The sequence below is a fragment of the Anomaloglossus baeobatrachus genome, chromosome 5 (assembly GCF_048569485.1).
Source record: "Anomaloglossus baeobatrachus isolate aAnoBae1 chromosome 5, aAnoBae1.hap1, whole genome shotgun sequence".
Lineage (NCBI taxonomy): Eukaryota > Metazoa > Chordata > Amphibia > Anura > Aromobatidae > Anomaloglossus > Anomaloglossus baeobatrachus.
Window position 1 is genome coordinate 359,504,842 of NC_134357.1, and position 24,757 is coordinate 359,529,598.

A 24,757-nucleotide genomic window follows, 5' to 3' on the forward strand; every position below is an offset into this window, starting at 1 on the left:
CATCATCGCTGACACGAGGTCACATGTCTCTGACACATTCTAAGCTGATTGGCTGCTGGTCATGTGCTTGTGACACGTGGTCACATGTCTCTGACACCTTCTATGCCGATTGGTCGCTGGTCATGTGCTTGTGACGCTTTGCTCGGTGATAGGCCAGCGTGACGTTATTGCTGTCGTTCTGGCAGCGGATTGGCTCTGGTGTCCTCCATCTTGGATGAGGCACAGAGTCTATATAAGACCCTGACGCACGCCGCCCAGCGCTCAGTCCTCTTGGTTCATGCATGAAAGTAGACGCTCTGTGCACGTCCCTCTAGGCATCTCTCTGTCTATGCTAGGTGAGCGCTACCGGCAGCATAGCATTCTTGTACCTTACAGCTTCGGTTGCGGTCCGTATCCTTACATTTTAGTGTAGCGGACATAGGCAGGTGCCTGAGGCACATGGTCCGGCTGGGCCTTGTGATTCTACTCGTAGGTGGACGTTGCCGCTAGGGTAACGTTCCTTATACTGTGTCTGGCAGTTGTTCGTATCCTCGCACACTAGGGGAGCGAATATAGGTAGGAGCTTTGTGCGGCTTGTGCTGCTGTCCATCTCTTTTGCACCACTAGTGGAGCGGACCTAGGCAGGTGTCATATCTAGTGGTTCGTGTCCTCGCACACTAGTGGAGCGAACGCAGGTAGGAGCTTTGTGCGGCTGACGCTCCTGGCACCACTAGAGGAACGGACCTAGGTAGGTGCCATTTCACACTCACTGCTTTTGTCTCTGTGATCATTAACAGAGACTATACCACACACCCTCCGAGTAAGGGAGGAATTGCTTTATTTCCTAACTATATGCCTCTGTGAGTTTAACAGAGGTATTGCACTCTGCACTTGTGCTACTACTATTTACAGCGGCACACTTATATACTCTTCCTCACTCATTAACGTATCCCTTTTACATTAATGCTAAATACGGTAGTCGCTGTGACTTTAACAGTACACGCCGTAATTGGCTCTAGTGTCACTGAGACGTATCAGTGTCAGTACTGCTTCCGTAGTACAAGATACCCCTTATCCTCTGCCATAGTCTGCAGCAGAGACTTTGCACAGTGGACCCTGACTGTCTGATATCCCTTTGGTTTTTATAATCAGACAGCCCCTGTAACATTAGGACTGAGCCAAGGGTCTGGCAGTTATGGCAGAATATCAGCAGTTACACCGTTACATACAAGTAGTTGAATCGCGGCTCAAGTGTAAAGAGGATAAACCTCAGACCATGGTGACATCTGCACATGATCCTCGACTTGCTCTGCCAAACAGATATTTTGGCGATGCCAGATCATGTCGTGGTTTCTTTAGTCAGTGTCAGATACACCTAGAGGTCAACTCTTCTCGATTCTCTACGGAGAGGTCCAGAGTAGGCTTTATCATCTCCTTACTTCAGGACAAAGCCTTAGAATGGGCGACTCCCCTATAGGAGCGCTCTGATGTGGTTACTCTGAGACATCAAGACTTTCTTGATGCTCTTAAAGCGGTATTCATGGGTCCGCAGGTTACCCATGATGCGGCCCTGAGACTGTTAGATCTATATCAGGGTTCGTTATCCACTAGTTCTTATGCCATTGCTTTTAGAACTCTGGTGGCAGAACTAGACTGGCCAGAGAAGGTGTTGATTCCTATCTTCTGGAGAGGGTTGGCAGGCTATGTCAAGGATGCCCTTGCTACTCGTGAGGTCCCTGCTTCTCTGGAGGACTTGATCACAGTAGCAACGAGGATCGACGTACGCCATAGGGAACGTAGACTCGAGGTCTCTTCCTCACGCCCTAAGCATCGGGCTATTCCAGTTGTTGAGGGTCCACCACCATCTTCCTCAGCATCTGAAACATCTCCCACTCCTATGGAGTTAGGTCATACGTCCTCCAGACAACGCAAGTCTGGTCCTCCTATATGTTACGTATGTCGTCAGGCTGGGCACTATGCCAACAAGTGTCCTAGCCATCAGGGAAACTCCCAGGCCTAGTAACCATTAGAGGGGGGTTACTAGAGAGGTCTTCTGCACCCTCTAAGTGTAGTATCCCAGGTCAGCTCTCATTCTCTGAGAATACATGGCCTATTATGGCTTTTGTGGATTCCGGAGCTGACGGGACTTTTGTGTCCTCAGGATTTGTAAAGAGACACAATATTCCCTCTATCATGTTAGAGGTGCCTATTCCTGTCCGTGTTGTTAATGGGACTATGTTGTCTGACTCCATTACATTGAGGACAGTTCCCTTGCGCCTTTCCCTGTCTCAGGGTCACATAGAGGAGATTTCTTTTCTTGTTTTGCCTGAGGGTATAGACGACGTTCTTCTGGGTCTCCCATGGCTTCGGACTCATGCTCCTCTAATTGACTGGGAGTCCGACAGCATTATTAGTTGGGGTACGAAATGTCAGTCCCGATGTCTTCCCTTACCACCTAAGGTCGTTGTGGTGGCATCAACTGATCTCTCTCCCATACCTACACCCTATTTGGATTTCGCTGACGTGTTCTCCAAACAGGGTGCTGAGGTTCTTCCACCCCATAGGCCGTATGACTGCGCCATAGACCTTATCCCAGGTTCGGTTTCACCTAAGGGCAGGGTTTACCCCCTGTCAACACCTGAGTCGGAGGCCATGTCGACCTATATAAGAGAGAGTTTAGAGAAAGGGTTCATTCATAAGTCTGTCTCTCCTGCGGGAGCTGGGTTTTTCTTTGTTCGGAAGAAAGAGGGTGATTTGCGTCCCTGCATAGATTACAGGGGTCTCAACGCAATCACAATAAAGAACAAATACCCGTTACCTTTAATTTCGGAGCTCTTTGACAGACTGAGGGGAGCTCAGGTTTTTACGAAGTTGGATCTGCAGGGTGCGTATAACTTGGTACGAATTCGAGAGGGTGACGAATGGAAGACCGCTTTTAACACCTGAGACGGTTACTATGAATACCTCGTCATGCCTTTTGGTTTATGTAATGCACCCGCAGTATTTCAGGACTTTGTAAACGATGTGTTCAGGGATTTACTGTTATCCTCCGTCGTGGTGTATCTGGACGACATCCTAATTTTTTCTCCTGATCTGGAGACTCATCGTCAGGATGTCGTTCGTGTCCTTTCCCATTTAAGGGAGCACTCATTGTTTGCTAAACTCAAAAAATGTGTATTCGAGCAGTCATCCTTGCCTTTTTTGGGTTACATTATCTCACAAGAGGGTCTGGCTATGGATCCTGCGAAGCTCTCTGTTGTCCTGGAATGGTCCGAACCTCATTCCTTGAAGGCGGTGCAATGCTTCTTAGGATTCATAAATTATTACCGGCAGTTCATACCCCATTTCTCCACTTTGGTGGCCCCTTTGGTGGCCTTGACTAAAAACGGTGCTAATCCAAAAGTCTGGTCTACTGAGACATCCCAGGCTTTTGAGGCAGTAAAAAGACACTTTTCAACTGCTCCCATTCTTCAAAGACCCAATGAGAATAAGCCCTTCCTCTTGGAGGTTGATGCCTCTTCAGTGGGTGCTGGTGCGGTCTTGTATCAAAAGAACAGTGTAGGTAGAAAAAGGCCGTGTTTCTTCTTTGTTAAAACCTTTTCACCGGCAGAGAGAAACTATACCATTGGGGATAGGGAACTGCTCGCCCTGAGATTAGCCTTGGAGGAGCGGCGTCACTTGCTAGAAGGAGCGAAACATGCTTTCCAGATCTATACAGACCATAAGAATCTGACGTACTTACAAACCGCTCAGCGTCTGAATCCTCGCCAAGTCCACTGGTCCTTGTTTTTCTCCCGCTTTCACTTCTCCATCAACTATCTGTCTGGGAGTAAGAATAACAAGGCAGACGCCCTGTCTCGCTTTATGGTTTTTACCCAGGAAGAGATTGACGAACCTCGTCTTATCCTTCCCTCCAGAGTTTTTCATACGCTCTCCCCTGTGACGTTAGACCAAATCCCACCGGGCAAGACCTTTGTTCCGCCTGATCAACAGAATGATATACTGTCGTGGGCCCACACCTCAAAGGTGGGTGGGCATTTTGGTATCAGACGGACACGAGAGTTACTCGAGAGGTGGTATTGGTGGCCACACTTAACCAGCCTTGTTAAGAGATATGTCAGTTCCTGCTACTCATGTGCTCGCAACCGTCCGTTACGCCAGAGACAGGCTGGGCTCTTGCATCCTTTACCTGTGCCAAATAGAGCCTGGGAGGTGGTAGGCATGGACTTTGTGGGTGATCTTCCGTGTTCACAGGGACATAGATTTGTGTGGGTCATTACGGACCATTTCTCCCAGATCATTCATCTCGTACCGTTATCGAGAATCCCATCTTCCAGGGTACTAGCCAAACTATTCCTCAAGCATGTCTTTAGGCTTCATGGGATGCCAGATTGTATCATTTGTGATTGAGGCCCGCAATTTGCTTCCCGTTTCTGGCGAGATCTTTGTAGCCTTCTGCAAATTGAGTTGAATCTCTCTTCGGCATACCATCCGGAGACCAATGGTTTGGTTGAGCGTACCAATTAATCCATGATTATATACCTTCGACACTTTGTTGCTGAGAACCACGATAACTGGTCCTCCCTCCTACCCTGGGCAGAATTTGCCCTTAACAATTCGCTGGCTGAGGCCACTGGGCAGACACCGTTCGTACTCAATAATGGGCAACACCCTAGGGTACCGGTACCGTTTCCCGCTGCTGCACCTTCTCCTCTTGTGGCCGACTGGGCAACTAATGCCAGAGAGGTTTGGGATCGGACTCAAGAGTCGATCCAAGCAGCTAAGGACCGTATGAAGACGGTGTCCGATCGGTTTCGTCGCCCGGCTCCTGTCTTTTCTCCGGGGGACTTTGTGTGGCTCTCTGCAAAACACGTGAAACTTAGAGTGAGCTCTGTCAAATTTGCTCCTTGCTTCCTGGGTCCTTATGAGGTTCTTCGACAGGTAAATCCTGTAGTCTACCAATTGAAGTTACCCGTCCATCTTAGGATCCATGACAAATTCCATGTCTCACTGTTAAAGCCGGCTATTTTACCTCACGCTCGTGAGGTGCACTCTCCTGCGTCTGATTCCTCTCGCTCTAGCTATGAGGTATGAGCCATAGTTGGTTCTAAGATGGTTCGAGGGCGCAGGTTCTTCTTGATAGATTGGGAGGGCTACGGCCCGGAACATCGCTGTTGGGAGCCTGAGGAGGCTGTCCATGCTCCCGACTTAGTTGCCGATTACCTGCGTCGCCGGGAGGGGGGCCCTTGAGGGGGAGGTACTGTTACGATTGCTGTGGCACTGGAGACTATGTTCGGATTTCTTGCTACTGCACATGTGCGAGCACTGGGGACTATGTTCGGATTTCTTGCTACTGCACATGTGCAAGCGCTGGAGACTAAGTCCTATCTTGGAGCCATTGCACATGTGCGGGTGACATCATCGCTGACATGAGGTCACATGTATGTCTCTGACACCTTCTAAGCTGATTATTGGCCGCTGGTCATGTGCTTGTGACACGTGGTCACATGTCTCTGACACCTTCTATGCCGATTGGTCACTGGTCATGTGCTTGTGACGCTTTGCTAGGTGATAGGCCAGCGTGACGTCATTGTTGTCGTTCTGGCAGCGGATTGGCTCTGGTGTCCTCCATCTTGGGTGAGGCACAGAGTCTATATATGACACTGACGCACGCCGGCCAGCGCTCAGTCCTCTTGGTTCATGCATGAGAGTAGACGCTCTGTCTACGTCCCTCTAGGCATCTCTCTGTCTATGCTAGGTGAGCGCTACCGGCAGGGTAGCGTTCTTGTACCTTACAGCTTCGGCTGCGATCCGTATCCTTACATCTTAGTGGAGTGGACATAGGCAGGTGCCTGAGGCACATGGTCCGGCTGGGCCTTGTGATTCTACTCGTAGGTGGACGTTGCCGCTAGGGTAACGTTCCTTATACTGCGTCTGGCAGTTGTTCGTATCCTCGCACACTAGGGGAGTGAACATAGGTAGGAGCTTTGTGCGGCTTGTGCTGCTGTCCGTCTCTTTTGCACCACTAGTGGAGCGGACCTAGGCAGGTGTCATATCTAGTGGTTCGTGTCCTCGCACACTAGTGGAGCGAACGCAGGTAAGAGCTTTGTGCGGCTTACGCTGCTGTCCGTCTCCTGGCACCACTAGAGGAACGGACCTAGGTAGGTGCCATTTCACACTCACTGCTTTTGTCATTAACAGAGACCATACCACACACCCTCCGAGAAAGGGAGGAATTGCTTTATTTCCGAACTATATGCCTCTGTGAGTTTAACAGAGGTATTGCACTCTGCACTTGTGCTACTACTATTTACAGTGGCACACATATACTCTTCCTCACTCATTAACCTATCCCTTTTACGTTAATGCTAAATACGGTAGTCGCTGTGACTTTAACAGCACACGCCGTGATTGGCTCTAGTGTCACTGAGACGTATCAGTGTCAGTACTGCTTCCGTAGTACAAGATACCCCTTATCCTCTGCCATAGTCTGCAGCAGAGACTTTGCGCGGTGGACCCTGACTATCTGATATCCCTTTGGTTTTTATAATCAGACAGCCCCTGTAACAGGGTATCTATGAAACCCCCTCATTACTAATCTCTAAGTGAAAAGAAATAAACATAAACATTAAAATGATCCTTAATTTGAAATAAATTACTAATATATACACCTTGTTTTCTCCAATTTATTAACCCCAAATACCCAGTTCTGACGTAATCCACATGACGCCCCACGACGATTCCGGATCTGCTACATACTGAATTCACAATGGGAACAGAACATGTCCACACGTTGTGACTTCAGGCAGAGACTATTTGAGCCTTAGCTGTGAGTGGTGATGTCACTCAGCTTATCTGTGATTCAACTGTAGGTTCCACAGAACCCCACCTGTGACCGCAGGTAAACTGACCTCAGGTGACCTCACCTCAGACTTGGTAAATATAATGCTCCTGCTTTATTCCCTAGTTTCTTTATTTATACTTTCTTTTTTTTTAACTATCCGGGTGGCGAAATCCGGATAGTAATACGGAGTGCCCTGAGAACTCCGTGTTTGGGGTCGGTGCACGGATCCTAGGTATTCCTACAGATCTTGAATTTTACAGTCCGGGTTCGCTCATCACTAGTCTTGAGTGCTGGAACTGAAGACCATTGGATTGTAGAATTTTTTTTTTACGGAACTGGAGAGCGCTGGGAGCGCTGCCAAGCATGTGGTTGATCCAGAGGAGATGCGGTAAAAAACTTTATTTAAACATCAGCTACGGTTACCAAGTTAATCCAAATCCTTCATTAGGCTTACAGTAACAGGAAGCCACCTGTACCCTCCAAGCAGGTCAGTGGTGAAATGATCAATCAGATACAGGTGAAATGCAATAACTAAATAATACTCCTTTGTATATTACTGGTTAGATCAATTAAATAATAAAAATAAGAATAAATATCACAGTATACCAAAAAATCAACATCGTTCAACTTTTACTGTTGTCTTGTATTTTTAATGCATTCATTTAGACCATCTGGTGCTAAAGTGGATAGTATAAATAGATAAAAATCAATTGGAGGTATTCTCTGGTGTGTGTTCCAATATTACTAGCTTTAAATCACTAGGATCTTTTTGATGTTCTGTTAAATAATATTTGGAAAGACTGTGGTTAATTACACCAGTACAGATATTGCATCTGTGTTTGTTCATATGATTGTAGGTGGGTTGGGTAGCTCTCCCCATATATTGAAGGTAACATTTGCACTGTAATAAATAAACCACATAACAAGTATTGCCGTTTATAAACTGGGTGATGCTAAAGCTTTCCTTGTGACTATATATTCAAATGTTTTACACCCATGTTTCATCATATGGTAATGTTGGCATTTGGAGCCTCCACAATGTAATGATCCACTTATTTCAATTGAAGAGAAGAGCCCAATCAGTTTCTTAATACGAGATCCTGTGCATCTAATCTGACTTGCTGCAATGTAATTTTTAAGATTCATGTGTCTTCAGAATAATATTTGGTTTCATTAGTAATACTATAGTGTGGTGGGGTGGTAGTTGTGGATGAGGTCTGTATCTTCTGTGCCCCAGCATGCTACAGATAAGGTCCTGGCTGTGTATTTGTGTTGAAGGGCGTTACTGGTTAGATCAATTAAATTGTAGCAAAAATAAGAACATCACAGTATACCAAAAAAATCAACATTGTTGGTTAACTTTTACCATGTTGTCTTTGATTTTCAGTGCAATCGTTTAGACCATATGGTACATGTTTTTTTACCATAACTCCTCTTGGTCTTTCACATCACATGTTTTGCAGCGCTCCCCAGATCCTCTAAGCTTTTATTTTTATTTTCTGTATTCCAATAGCTGTAGCATGTAACAAACTCAAAAAGCTACCCCTGTACAAACCACAGCTCTCTATGTACATTGTCAATTAATAGTAAACTTCTTATCAGGGGAGCAGGTGCGGTTGGTCCAGGGCTCACATGCACTGTAGTCCTGGCAGTGATGATTTCCTGGTGATAACACTTTCATTATGTGGAAACAACAGCACGTAGCCTAATAAGTGACACATCCCAGGGTTTTATCTCCTACATCATGCTGTCCTCAGGTTACATAGCAAAATCCTGCTGAAATATTCCCTTTAAAAATTTACTATTCAGCTACGTCATCCAGTAACTTTTGATCAAGCCTAGGTAGATTTTTCCAATACAGACAGGAGGGGAGAGAGGGTTGCCTACTGACCTTGCAAAGGGCCTTACACTCGCTGATACCTTTGAAGGTTCCTATTAGGATGATGGACTACTGGGATTGGGTATTATCTTAACATGACGCACATACTTTTCCTCCATTTCCTCAGGCCACAACCTCTCAGAATTTATAGGTCCATACTCCACCACCCAGTCTTGCATCACGGTCCCACAAATCAAAGTCATTAAGTCCCCGCCATCTCTAGGTCGGCATCCCACCAACTGGGATTCAAATATGGCCTTCAACTGGAGTATACAGACTATTCAACTCGTCTTATGTTAGTTTCTGTGGCAGTCTGTTTGCCCAGGCCTATGCTAAGCATCCTTCAGTAGACCTTTTTGTGACCTGCGTCGTCTACTCCTGCTGCGAAGCGGCTTCAGCTGCCGCCTGTACGTGTATCTGGGCTTTTTTTAGGATTCACACTGTTTCACTTTCTGTAGACTAATTATTGGGATAACTTGCACCCATTAGCTACAGTCCAAGGTATTGAATTACCTGCACATCCATTCTATTTACTAATATGTCCCTATCTGACTATCTAAGATGGAGTCAGCCTGTTCCCTTGTGACTGGCTCCTCCCCTTATGGGCTATTTCCAGACTTATTGACTGCTTATCCTTACTGTTTCTACAGACTCTATCTAAACCAGACACTAGATGGTGACATTTCCTGCAACATCCTACATAGCAATCCTGCACTTTACATTCACATTTCCACATAGCAATCCTATTATATACATTCTAAACAGTGATATGCATGTGTCTTCAGCGACAGGAATCCAACTACTTTCCTACACACCAACAATTGATTTTTGTCTTTTGTGAAATCTACATATTTTCAAGGGTATGTTCTGGCGTTAACCCCCCTCAACCAGGCGTTTGGTTAAGACTCATTAATACCCTCTTATGACAGTTACTAAATCCCAGAGAAATCCTACCTACTCACCATGTCAATAAATTAGGGTAGAGTGGAGGGATACTGGCCTACATGCTGCTAAAATGAAATACTATTTAACTTGCGTCCTACCCACCTCCCCCAACCAAATTAAATTCTACTCACTCTGCCTAACCAAAACAACTCATTAACTCCATTCATCTCCCTACCCTCTCCCTTGTCATTGTAACCCTTTGCCCTATTGGAGCTCAAGACTATTTCTTGACCACCAATGCTTCCATGTCAGCAAATCTGTTACGGCACACCGATTCACCTCGCCAAAGTAACACTCAATGTTGTTTCACCTGCCAATAATTTACTTTTACTTTCTGTGTATTTAATGGAGACAGACACTTCTTTTCTTACCCCTGATGGCTGCTACATAGCGAAACACATTAAGTGCTTCTTCACATACCACAATTTTGGGCCTGGTATTTGCTTTTCAATTAACTAATATGTCATTTGCCATCCTCTATTTCTTTTTTATCTCTAAAATTATTTAATCATTATTAATTATTTAGTCTTCATGTATATAAATGTAGTGATATATTTCAGTATATTCATTTTGGTTACGGAATTTCTTTACTTTTACATGGATTTGCTATGAAGCACCATATTTTGCACATTTTACATTTAATGTGTATATGGTCAGGTATGTTTGATATTTTTTGGTCATTGTGTACAAATTATTATGTTTTTACATAAAATCTGGACCTTTTTAAGTCTTATTTGAGAAATATCTAGTGTAGAGACAACACTTATTTGGTATTTGGCTATTTTTAATTGTTTTTTAAATGTCTTAATATTGTAAAAAAAAATCCTTTCGATAGTTAAACATCTGTTTTATCTTTTGTATATTTTAGTGGCATGCATAATTTGTAGTGTGTTACTCCTGTTATATTTGAACTACTGTCATTATCACAATATTTTGAGATAAATTAACTATTTTTAACAATTGTCAAAACTCCTGCCTATCAGGCCAAAGAATGAAACCATGATAGTTTGACATTTGTAATAACAATGTACATTATATACTAATACCGCCACAAAACGTCCACTCATAATGAAATGCCCATAGAGTTAATGGCGGTGGGCAGGATATGGGTGGACACACTGTATAGAGTTATTACACACAGAGTGATCTGTTTCAAGTGTTTATTTTTGTTAATGTTGATGATTATGGCTTACAGCCAATGAAAACCCAATAGTCATTATCTCAGAAAATTAGAGTATTATATAAGACCAATTGAAAAAAATATGTTAAACTCAAAAATATTGGCCTACTGAAATGTCTGTACTGTAAATGCCTCAATACTTGGTCGGGGCTCCTTCTGCATGAATTACTGCATCAATGCGGTGTGGCATGTAGGCGATCAGCCTGTGGCACTGCTGAGGTGTTATGAAAGCCCAGGTTGCTTTGATGTAGCCTTTCACTTGTCTGCATTGTTGGGTCTGGCGTTTCTCATTTTCCTCTTGATAATACCCCATATATTCTCTATGGGGTTTAGGTCAGGTGACTTTACTGGCCAAAAAACACTTGAAATAGATCACTCTGTGTGTAATGACTGTATATAATATATGTGTTCCCCTTTTTGTATTGAATTACTGAAATATATTAACTTTTTGATGATATTCTACTTTATTGAGATGCATTTTTATATACAATACAATTAAATTTATATAATACAGTTTAATTTTCCATTTTTATATTGCAGCGGAAATCTCTACCTAAAAAGAAGGTCCATCCACCACCACCTGCAAACTGTGTGCCTCTAAAGTCTAGCTGTAAGCCTCCAGTGCCACCATGCTGCGAACCATGTGCCATATGTCACTGTCACCTCTTTCAGACTGTCTGCTACTACAAGATGGGCAACCCAAATTGCTGAAATACATTAAAGGACATAGCAGAAAAAAAATAAAACCTTTCATATTTGTAAAACATAAGACTGTCTCAAGTTAGAAGACCTTTTATGTATTCAATGGCAGCAGTTTTACAAATGTATTCACTATGGCTAAAACCCAGATATATTGTTGGATCCATACAAAATGTTGTATACCGTGTAGCCCACTCATTGTTTTTAGCTGGTTACACAAGTGGGTCATGTGTGTTCATTTGGTGGATCAGAGCTAGCTCTTATGAAGTGTGGCCTTCTGACGTTCCAATTAATGGAGGAAAGAAGGAATAGACATGTTGTACTTTAACATAGCTGATCCTTTGTTTCCACAGAAGATAAGCTATCTATCCAAGTATATAGCCAGCATTACACCTCGTCACTTTCTGTCGTAGATATTGTAGTATTTATCACGCTATTTATAGCTCCTTAAATGAGTAATAGCAATATGCATTATTGATCACTCTCTTAAAATTTACGGTGACACTTGCACTCACTATCATTCATAAATAAATCACAGATATTTACTGGTCAATGTATATACAGACTAATTACAATACTGTGTAATCACACAAAAAACATCTATCTTAGTGACAGGGGCAGATATTGACCCAAATAACCTTTCATCTCAGAGATCAGAGCTGTTGATGAAGCCATCCAGAGTTCCTTGTGTTTGATACGGTATGTACTCTGTTTCCCTGAGAAACCTATCATGAAAATAAGCCATAGTAGGATTTTTTGGGCTTTTTGGAGTATGTTTAAAAACCCCTTCTCCAAAAAATGAGCCCCAGTTGTGGTTCCACAAGGAAGTATCCAAGCAGCTAAAAAAGTTTAGAGTATACAACTCTTCATTAAAGAAAGCGGCCATCCACAAAAGAAAGCGGACATCTCCACATGAATGATACTGCTTCCAGCCACCAGGGGGAGACACTCGTTGTAGAACGCAGGTGGACCTGACAGCGACACAGATTTGTATGTGAGAGCCCATTCACTTACCAACTGTAATTGTTTGTGTTTGGATCCTGATAAGTGTGATTTTTTTACAGGGTGTCTGCTTTCTTAAAGGAATAAACTTAGCAGCACATTAAGAATAATATATTTAATCAGGTAATTTAAACCTTTGTAAATATGGAATGTACTCACCACTATAAGACTGGATCTGCACCACGAGAATAGCAGATCTTACAAGAAAATGTGCATCTGAACCAGTAACAGGATTAACACAAAATGTTGATATTCCAGAAATGTGATAACATGATTATATTTCAATAAATATTGATTTTGTTTTTTTGTTCAAGACTAAATTCTGCATTGTTGTTCATGGGGAATATAAGACATTTCCTTAAAATAAGCCATAACGCATCTGTCAGAGAAAAATAAAATATAAGACCGTGTCTTTTATGGTTCACTCACATTGACATATAAAGAATTAGTCTAATTCTCATCCAAAAAAGTTGGGCTAGTGTCATGCGTATGTCATTCCGTATGTCATGTGAGTGCAGTGTGAGTGTGCTATTAGTTTCTTGCTAGCATCCATATGCAATCTGTTTTTTCTCAGTAGCTATTATTCTACAATCATTTACAGGACCATTTACAGTGTTCTATGCAACAGAATTACAGTATCTGTAAAAAAACTGAATGGTCCTTGTCATCTAATTTTATTCTCGCACCCATTAACTTGCATTGATGAGCAGGGCCATCACTAAGAATTTCAAGGCCCCATACCGGCAAAATTTTCGGGCCCCCTTGAGACTCTGTCCAGGCTCCACCCCAGCTCCACCTCCACCCCTCATACCTTCCACATTCCCACTGCTACTCTTGGAAAAATGTATATCTATATACATAAAAACCAATGTGATTACTCGTAGTTACTCGCAAATTCCTCCCCTTCATGTGACATCATAGCAGCCAGTCATCCCACACATAAACTTCACCTCATCCAGCACCATGACAACCAGCATGGCGGAATCCTGCATACACTGAGGAGCTGATCATGTGACCCCCGACTCCTCCCCTCCATGTGACATCATCACAAGTCCTGTAAGCACAGACACAAGTCCGGTAACCAGCACAGCAGAGTCCTGCATACACTGAGGAGCTGATCATGTGACCCCCGACTCTTCCCCTCCATGTGACATCATCACAAGTCCTGTAAGCACAGACACAAATCCTGTAACCAGCACAGCAGAGTCCTGCATACACTGAGGAGCTGATCATGTGACCCCCGACTCCTCCCCTCCATGTGACATCATCACAAGTCCTGTAAGCACAGACACAAATCCTGTAACCAGCACAGCAGAGTCCTGCATACGCTGAGGAGCTGATCATGTGACCCCCGACTCCTCCCCTCCATGTGACATCATCACAAGTCCTGTAAGCACAGACACAAGTCCGGTAACCAGCACAGCAGAGTCCTGCATACACTGAGGAGCTGATCATGTGACCCCCGACTCTTCCCCTCCATGTGACATCATCACAAGTCCTGTAAGCACAGACACAAGTCCGGTAACCAGCACAGCAGAGTCCTGCATACACTGAGGAGCTGATCATGTGACCCCCCGACTCTTCCCCTCCATGTGACATCATCACAAGTCCTGTAAGCACAGACACAAATCCTGTAACCAGCACAGCAGAGTCCTGCATACACTGAGGAGCTGATCATGTGACCCCCGACTCCTCCCCTCCATGTGACATCATCACAAGTCCTGTAAGCACAGACACAAGTCCGGTAACCAGCACAGCAGAGTCCTGCATACACTGAGGAGCTGAACATAGACCCCCCAACTCCTCCTCTCCATGTGACATCATCACAGGTCCTGTCAGCACAGACACAAATCCTGTTGTGTACATTACATTCTCACACATCTCAAGCTGAGCTGATTCAGCCAATAACAGACAAAGGGTGCGTACTGCAAAATTGCAACTCCTAGCATTTTTCACGCCACGTTTCCGTTGATGTCCTGCACCCAGGTCCAGGTGTAATCAGTTAGCACGTATATATATACTAGCTGTTCCCAGCCAGCAAACGCTCGGCACGCCCATTCCTATGTAATTAACGCTGCTGGTGATTAATTAAACTAAAGTTAATAATGACAACATTCAGTAGCCAGTAGCATTGAAGTGGTTGAATTACGTGTACAGGTAGTTGATAATTGTCGACTGGCAACAGAAACGTGACGTGAAAAATGCTGGGAGTCGCAATGTAGCATTACGCAGCCTTTGTCTGTCATTGGCTGAATCAGCTCAGCTTGAGATGTGTTAGTGTGCAACCCCTAGCATTTTTCACGTCACGTTGTCATTGCCAGTTGACAATTATCAACTTCCTTTACATGTAATTTAACCACCTCAACGCTACTGAATGTTGTCATTATTAATCTTAGTTTAATTAATCACCAGCAGCGTTAATTACATAGGAATGGGCGTGTTGAGCGTTGGCTGGCTGTGAACGGCTAAATATGTATATATATATATATATATATATATATATATATGTGTGAATATATATATATATATATTATATATATATATATATATATATATATATATATATATATATATATACAGTTAGGTCCAGAAATATTTGGACAGTGACACAATTTTCGCGAGTTGGGCTCTGCATGCCACCACATTGGATTTGAAATGAAACCTCTACAACAGAATTCAAGTTCAGATTGTAACGTTTAATTTGAAGGTTTGAACAAAAATATCTGATAGAAATTGTAGGAATTGTACACATTTCTTTACAAACACTCCACATTTTAGGAGGTCAAAAGTAATTGGACAAATAAACCAAACCCAAACAAAATATTTTTATTTTCAATATTTTGTTGCGAATCCTTTGGAGGCAATCACTGCCTTAAGTCTGGAACCCATGGACATCACCAAACGCTGGGCTTCCTCCTTCTTAATGCTTTGCCAGGCCTTTACAGCCGCAGCCTTCAGGTCTTGCTTGTTTGTGGGTCTTTCCGTCTTAAGTCTGGATTTGAGCAAGTGAAATGCATGCTCAATTGGGTTAAGATCTGGTGATTGACTTGGCCATTGCAGAATGTTCCACTTTTTTGCACTCATGAACTCCTGGGTAGCTTTGGCTGTATGCTTGGGGTCATTGTCCATCTGTACTATGAAGCGCCGTCCGATCAACTTTGCGGCATTTGGCTGAATCTGGGCTGAAAGTATATCCCGGTACACTTCAGAATTCATCCGGCTACTCTTGTCTGCTGTTATGTCATCAATAAACACAAGTGACCCAGTGCCATTGAAAGCCATGCATGCCCATGCCATCACGTTGCCTCCACCATGTTTTACAGAGGATGTGGTGTGCCTTGGATCATGTGCCGTTCCCTTTCTTCTCCAAACTTTTTTCTTCCCATCATTCTGGTACAGGTTGATCTTTGTCTCATCTGTCCATAGAATACTTTTCCAGAACTGAGCTGGCTTCATGAGGTGTTTTTCAGCAAATTTAACTCTGGCCTGTCTATTTTTGGAATTGATGAATGGTTTGCATCTAGATGTGAACCCTTTGTATTTACTTTCATGGAGTCTTCTCTTTACTGTTGACTTAGAGACAGATACACCTACTTCACTGAGAGTGTTCTGGACTTCAGTTGATGTTGTGAACGGGTTCTTCTTCACCAAAGAAAGTATGCGGCGATCATCCACCACTGTTGTCATCCGTGGACGCCCAGGCCTTTTTGAGTTCCCAAGCTCACCAGTCAATTCCTTTTTTCCCTTGAAAAAGAGGAGGCTATGCATTACAGAGCTATGATTCCTAAACCCTTTCTCCGATTTGGATGTGAAAACTCTCATATTGCAGCTGGGAGTGTGCACTTTCAGCCCATATTATATATATAATTGTATTTCTGCACATGTTTTTGTAAACAGCTAAAATAACAAATCTAGTGTCACTGTCCAAATATTTCTGGACCTAACTGTATATAGACATACACACAGTCATGGCCAAAGTGGTAGCATCTTAAGCGGGCTTCACACGAGACGATCTATCGTGCGATGCATCGTCGGGGTCACGGTTTTCATGACGCACATCCGACATCGTTTGCAACGTCATTTCGTGTGACACCTCCAAGCGATGCAGAATCGGTCACAAATCGTGAGTCATGTACACGTCGCTTATTTTTAAAAAATCGTTTATTTTTCATGGCGCCAGTTGTTCATCGTACCCGGGGCAGCACACATTGCTCCGTGTGACACCCCGGGAATGATGAACACAGCTTACCTGCATCCCGCGGCACCCGCCTGCTATGTGGAAAGAAGGAGGTGGGCGGGATGTTAACGTCCGCCCCTCCACTTCTATTGGCCGGCGGCTGTGTGACGTCGCTGTGACGCCGAACGTCCCTCCCCCTTCAGGAAAAGGATGGTCGCCGCCCACAGCGAGGTCGCTCAGCAGGTAAGTACGTGTGATGGCGGTTTAATGACTTTGTGCGACACGGGCAGCAATTTGCCCATGACGCACAAACGACGGGGCGGGTACGATCGCTTGTGCGATTGCATGATAGATCGTGCCGTGTGACGCCCACATTAGAAGCTGTTCCAGAAAATTATTTCCCTCAGAAAATTAATAATAGCACCCTCTACACCGCCCCACTCCATAATGCACCCTCCACACCCCCCATCCATTATATCTTTCCCACACTGCCCCTATGTATAATATCCCTACACAAACTGCCCCTTTTTCCATAATATCTTTCCCACACACACTGTTTCTCTGTGGCCTGAAACACACATCCGTTGAAAACGTGCGTGTTTGGTCCGTTTCCGTGTATACCGGAGACACGGCCAAACGTGCACCAATGTTATCTAATGTTTGAGGACACATTTGCGTTTTTCATTAAGGTCCGTGGGTCCGTGTGCGTGCTACGTTTGTGCCTCCGTTTTGCACGGAAGCATGTCCGTTTTCAGCACGCAACACGCAGCACGGACCCAATGAAAGTCAATAGGTCTGTGCGCACGTCCGAGTGACACGGACGCATCTCTGTTTGCTCCCTGTACGTTTTGTGCTTTTTTCATGTGATGCCGGTCTTTTTTCTTTTTCTGTTTCGTTCTCTCCCTCAGTCCGTCGGTCGGTCTCTCTATCTGTCTGTCGGTCGGTCTCTCTGTCTTATCTGTCCCTCTCGCTGTCTGTCGGTCAGTCCCCCCCCCCCCCTCTCATACTTACCGTTCCCCGATCTCCAGCGCGGCTCTGCACTGCTGTTATAAAAACTCCGGCGGCTTTTACTATTTTAAAAAAGCCGGCCGCTCATTAATCAATCTCGTATTCCCTGCTTTACCCGCCCACAGGCGCCTGTGATTGGTTGCAGTCACACACGCCCACCACGCTGAGTGACAGGTGTGTCACTGCACGCAATCACAGCAGCCGGTGGGCGTGTCACTATGGAGTATAGAAATAAATAAATAAATAATTAAAAAAAACGGCGTGCGGTTCCCCCCAAATTTAATACCAGCCAGATAAAGCCATACGGCTGAAGGCTGGTATTCTCAGGATGGGGAGCCCCACGTTATGGGGAGCCCCCCAGCCTAACAATATCAGTCAGCAGCCGCCCAGAATGGCCGCATACATTAGATGCGACTGTTCTGGGACAGTACCCGGCTCTTCCCGATTTGCCCTGGTGCGTTGGCAAATCGGGGTAATAAGGAGTTATTGGCAACCCTTAGCTGCCACTAAATCCTAGATTAATCATGTCAGGCGTCTCCCCGAGATTCCTTTCATGATTAATCTGTAAGTTACAGTAAATAAACACACACACCAGAAAAATCCTTTATTTGAAATAAAAAACACAAACACATTCCCTGGTTCACCAATTTAATCAGCCCCCAAAAGCCCTCCATGTCCGGCGGAATCCAGGATGATCCAGCGTCGCTTCCAGCTCTGCTGCATGGAGGTGACTGGAGCTGCAGCAGACGGCGGTGTCTCCTGTCACCTCCACGCAGCAAATGAAGAGAGCCGTGTGATCGGCTGAGCTGTCATTGAGGTTACCTGGATCCAGCGGTGGATGCAGCGGTGGCCGCGGGTAACCTCAGTGACAGCTCAGCTGATCGCGCTACTCACCGCCGCTCCTGTCAGCTCCACGCAGCAACTGAGGTGAGTAGCGCTATCAGCTGAGCTGTCACTGAGGTTACCCGCGGCCACCGCTGTATCCACCGCTGGATCCAGGTAATCTCAATGACAGCTCAGCCGATCACGCGGCTCTCTTCATTTGCTGCGTGGAGGTGACAGGAGACACTGCCGTCTGCTGCAGCTCCGGTCACCTCCATGCAGCAGAGCTGGAAGCGACGCTGGATCATCCTGGATTCCGCCTGACATGGAGGGCTTTTAGGGGCTGATTAAATTGGTGAACCAGGGAATGTGTTTGTGTTTTTTATTTCTAATAAAGGATTTTTCAGTTGTGTGTGTTTATTTACTGTAACTTACAGATCAATCATGGGAGGCATCTCGGGGAGACACCTGACATGATTAATCTAGGACTTATTGGCAGCTATGGGCTGCCAATAACTCCTTATTACCCCGATTTGCCAACGCACCAGGGCAAATCGGGAAGAGCCGGGTACTGTCCCAGAACAGTCGCATCTAATGTATGCGGCCATTCTGGGCGGCTGCTGACTGATATTGTTAGGCTGGGGGGCTCCCCATAATGTGGAGCTCCCCATACTGAGAATACCAGCCTTAAGCCATATGGCTTTATCTGGCTGGCATTAAATTTGGGGGGAACCACACGCTGTTTTTTTTAATTATATATTTCTATACTCCATAGTGACACGCCCACCGGCTGCTGTGATTGGGTGCAGTGAGACACCTGTCACTCAGCGTGGGGGCGTGTCTCGCTGCATCCAATCATAGGCGCCGGTGGACGGGGAAAGCAGGGAATACGAGATTGTTTAATGAGCGGCCGGCTTTTTCAAATTAGAAAAAGCTGCCGGAGCAGTGTGAACGCCGTGCAGCGCCGGGGATCGGGGATCGGTGATTATGAGAGAGGGGGGGGACACTTCAGTCACTCGGGGGATTAGCGGTCACCGGTGAATCCTTCACAGGTGACCGCTAATCAGTACACGGCACACACACAGAGCCGCGGCATGACAATGAAGTCGGGTGAAGTTCACCCGAGTTCATTCTCATCCCGCTACTCTGTCTGCTGTCTGCCGACATGTAGTAAACAACATTTTGCATCACACACGGACATTCCACACGGACAACACAAACACATGTCAGTTAAGTTTCACACGTACACACGGACATTTCACACGCTCATACGGCTAGCATACGGGATACATACGCAGGCCACACATACCATAAAAAGGGACCAAAAAAATGGAAAACGGACCCGAAAAACGGCCCGTTTTACACGGACGTGGTTTTCACGGATGTGTGTTTTAGGCCTCACACAGCTTCTACACTGCATCTCTCCATAATTCACCCTCTACACCGCCCCTCTCCATGATACACCTTCTACACCACCTCTCTTCATAACACACCCTCTACACCGCTATAATACACACTCTACACTGCCTCTCTCCATAATACACCCTTTACGCCGCCCTGCTCCATAATGCACCCTTTACACTGTCCCTCTCCATAATACACCCTCTGCACTGCCCCAATCCATAATACACAATCTACATTGCCTCTCTCCATAATACACTCTTTACACCGCCCTGCTCCATAATACACCCTGTACACTGCCTCTCTGTATAGTACACACTCTACACCGCCTCTCTCAATAATACATCCTTAACACCGCCTCTCTCAATAATATACTCTCTACATTGCCCACCTCAATAACACACCCTCTACACCACATCTCTCCATAATACACTCTCTACACTGCCCCACTCCATAATACACCCTCTACACCACCTCTCTCCATAATACACCTTCTACACTGCCCTGCTCCATAATACACCCTCTACACACACAGCTCCATAATACATCATCTACACCGCCCTTCTCCATAATACACCCTTTACACTGCCTCTCTCCATAATACACCCTCTACACCGCCCCTCTCTATAACACACCCTCTACACTGCCCCTCTCCATAATACACTTTATATCACCTCTCTCCATAATATCTCTCCCAGACTGCCCCTAGGTACTGTATAATATCCCATACACATACTGTCCCTAAGTATAATATTCCACACACACACACTGCCCCTCTCTATAAAATCCCTAACATACTCTGCCCCGCTGTACACTATCCCCCCACACAAACTGCCCATCTTTATAATATCCTCCCACACACACACTGCCTCTCTGTATATCACCCGCACACATTACCCCTCTTTATATCACCTCCCACACACTACTAATCTGTATAAAATTCCCCCACACACACACTGCCCCTCTGTAAAATATCCTCCTGGTATATATGTCCTCATCCTGGGTCCTTCCTGGTATTTATGTTCTCTCCCTGGGCTTATCTTGGTATATATGTCCCTATCTCAGTTTATTTGTCCCCTTCCTTGCATATATGTCCTCCTCCTGATATATTCTGTATGTCCCCTTTCTGGGCCCTTCCTGGTATATATGTCTCCATCCTGGTTTATTTGTCCTAACCCTGGATGCTATGAGCCATCCTAGGCCCCTCCAGGTATATATATATATATATATATATATATACTAGAAGGTGGCCCGATTCTACGCATCGGGTATTCTAGAATTTACGTATTGTGTAGTTAATGTATGATTTTTGATATATATATATATATATATATATATATATATATATATATATATAGATGTTGTTGTGTAGTTACCAAGTGTTTATGTAGGGCGCTGTACATGTTCTGGGTGTTGTCTGGGTGTGGCGGGGGGTGAGAGCGGTGTTGTTTGTGTGTTGCGTTGTGTGTGTTGCGTTGTTTGTGGAGCGCTGTGTGTCTGTAGCGTTGTGTGTGTGTGTTGCGCGATTTGTGTGGGTGTTCGGTGTGTGTGTGTGTTTTGGTGGGAGGTATGTTTTGTGCAATGTGTGTGTTATGCGGCATGTGCGTATATTTGTGTGTGCCGCGGTGTTTGTGTGTTGGGTGTTGTGTGTGTGCGGCGTTGTCTGTGCTTGTGGGTGTCTGTGTAGGGCGGTGTTTGTGGTTCCCAGTGTGTGTGTGGTGTGTTGTGCAGTGCGTGTGTGGCGGTGTGTGTGTGTGTTTTGGGGGGAGGTGTGCACCCCCCATCATGCTCCATCCCCCATGCTGCGCACCCCCCATCGTGCTCCATCCCCCATGCTGCGCACCCCCCATCGTGCTCCATCCCCATGCTGCGCACCCCCCATTGTGCTCCATCCCCCATGCTGCGCACCCTCCATCGTGCTCCATCCCCCATGCTGCGCACCCCCCATCGTGCTCCATCCCCCATGCTGCGCACTCCCCATTGTGCTCCATCACTCATGCTGCACATTCCCCATCGTGCTCCATCACCCATGCTGCGCAATCCCAAACGTGCTCCATCCCCATGCTGCGCACTCCCCATTGTGCTCCATCCCCCATGCTGCGCACTCCCCATCGTGCTCCATCCCCCATGCTGCGCATTCCCCATCGTGCTCCATCCACCATGCTGCGCACTCCCAACCGTGCTCCATCCCCCATGCTGCGCACTCCCAAACGTGCTCCATCCCCCATGCTGCGCACTCCCCATCGTGCTCCATCCCCCATGCTGCACACTCCCCATCGTGCTCCATCCCCCATGCTGCGCATTCCCCATCGTGCTCCATCCCCCATGCTGCGCACTCCCAACCGTTCTCCATCCCCCATGCTGCGCACTCCCAAACGTGCTCCATCCCCCATGCTGCGCATTCCCCATCGTACTCCATCCCCCATGATGCGCACTCCCCATCGTGCTCCATCCCCCATGCTGCGCATTCTCCATCGTGCTCCATCCCCTATGCTGCGCACCCCCCATCGTGCTCCATCCCCCATGCTGCGCACCCCCCATCGTGCCCCATCCCCCATGCTGCGCACTCCCCATCGTGCTCCATCCCCCATGCTGCGCATTCCCCATCGTGCTCCATCCCCTATGCTGCGCACCCCCCATCGTGCTCCATCCCCTATGCTGCGCACCCCCCATCGTGCTCCATCCCCCATGCTGCGCACTCCCCATCGTGCTCCATCCCCCATGCTGTGCACCCCCCATCGTGCTCCACAGTCACACATCAGACAGTATACACGCACACATCTAATCGCATACACTCACACCACACTTCTGCCTGTGCCCTCCGGTGGGAGGTCCCAGCAGCTGTGCTGCACGCCGTGCTCCTCTGCTTTCTACCGACACTCACACACCCGATCGCATACACGCACACACCCGATCGCATACACGCACACACCCGATTGCATACACGCACACACCCGATCGCATACACGCACACACCCGATCGCATACACGTGCACACACACTGACGATATCGCACATACGTGCTCACACACTCACAATATCCGGAGATACCACATGCTTCTGGCCATGTGATCCTCCGGCAGGTCCTGGAAGCTCACTGCACGCACAGGATCGCCGCCGAGAAGCAAGCGATATCACGGGATGTTGTGAGTGTGTGGATGCAATCTGATGTGTGTGTGAGGTGTGTGTGAGAGTGAGTGTGATCTGATGTGTGTGTGTGTTCTTATGTATGTGCGTGTGTGTGTGTTCCGCCGCTGCAGGACCTTGATGCGCTCACCTGGGAGTCGGTGTACGCTGGTAACCATGCTATACAATATTACATGGTTACCAGCGTACCCCGCCCCCCGCTCACATGGGAGCCCACACCAGCGTACGCCGTCAACCCCAGCATTGCGAGGGTGTGTCGGCTGGGTTGGCGGCGTACGCTGATGTGGGCTCCCGGGGGTACAGCACTCACCTGGGAGTCGGGTCTCTGTGTCGTTTCGGGGAATGCGTGCAGGGGGCGGGGCCAGAGCGAACGTGCAATGCGTGAAAGGGGCGGGGCGTATCCGAGTTGCTAATGCGTCCAGGGTTCCGGGGCGAGAGGCCAATCCGTGTGGGGGCCGAGCCTGGGCGAGCGGCCAATCCGTGCGGGGGGGCGGAGCCGAGGCGAGGCGAACGGCCAATCCGTGCGGGGGGCGGAGCCGAGGCGAGCAGCCAATCCGCTGTTTGTCACCGTAAGGACACAATTTTGTAGCAAGACAGACAGACAGACAGAATAAGGCAATTATATATATATATATATATATATATATATATCCCCCTCCTGGGCACATTCTAGTATATATTTCATCATTCTGGATTCTATGCCCTTCCTGAGCCCCTCCTGGAATATTTGTGTGCCGCAAAAAGAAAAAATTCAAAAACATTTTACTCACCCTCCCTGGCTCCCACGTCACGCGATGTCCTCTATGAGCCAAGATGCATTTCATCTGCATGTGCGCCTTCTGATGTGCATCCAGCTGAAGTAAGGCAGGGGCCAGCGGGTCCCTGGTGATCGCCCCACTCCTGTCTTCAGCTCACAGAGCGGTTACCTGTCCCCGCTGGCTGCTGCGTCCTCGCCACTTCCACAGCTCTGTTTTCCTGCAGCAGTGTGATGAGGTCACAGAATGATGATCTCATCACACTGCCGCACAGATGACCTGCCGGTGCCCTGCTCTGTGCCACTGACTGCCTTCAAAATCAGCACATGGCTAATTTGCATGCCACACCCCTTCACATGCAAATTAGCCAGTGTAGTAGCAGAAGAGACACCACCATGCTTGGGTCCAGTGAAAAGGAGGCCCCAGCCGGCTCGAGGCTTAGTAAAGCTAAGTAATTACACCGGGCCCAGCTGGTCGCCCCTCTTCACTGGGCCCTATACACCAGTCATGGTTGTAATGCCCTGACAGCGGCCCTGGCTACAGGTCTCAGAAAATGGCAACAAAAAAACGCAATTTTTTTTTTCACCACTTAGATAAAAGTAAAACTGTGCAAGCTTGGTATCTACAAACTCATACTGATATGGGGAATCATATTGCCTGGTTAGTTTTACCATATAGTGAACATGATAAATAAAAAACCAAAACAAACGTACAATTACAGATTTTTTGCAATTTCACTGCACTTGGTATTTTTATCCTGTTTTTCAGAACAATATGGAGCAAAATTAATGTTGACACTCAAAAGTGCAACATGTCCCGCAAAAAGCAAGCCCTCATATGGCTATATTGACAATAAAATATAAAAGTTATGGCTCTTGGAAGAAGGGGAGGAGAAAATTTAAAATCGCCAAGTGGTGAA

At 46.4% G+C, this 24,757-nt stretch overlaps 1 protein-coding gene across 1 annotated transcript in view; it reads left to right on the top strand.

Annotated features, from left to right (window-relative positions):
- The window catches only part of LOC142310108 (agouti-signaling protein-like), a 251,572-nt gene extending 238,756 nt beyond the window's left edge, over positions 1 to 12,816 (top strand). Inside the window, exon 4 of the mRNA XM_075347581.1 lies at positions 11,368 to 12,816. Within this exon, the coding sequence (XP_075203696.1) occupies positions 11,368 to 11,538 (171 nt within the window). The 3' untranslated portion in view covers positions 11,539 to 12,816. The remainder of the gene's footprint in view (positions 1 to 11,367) is intronic.
- Positions 12,817 to 24,757: the final 11,941 nt, after the last annotated feature.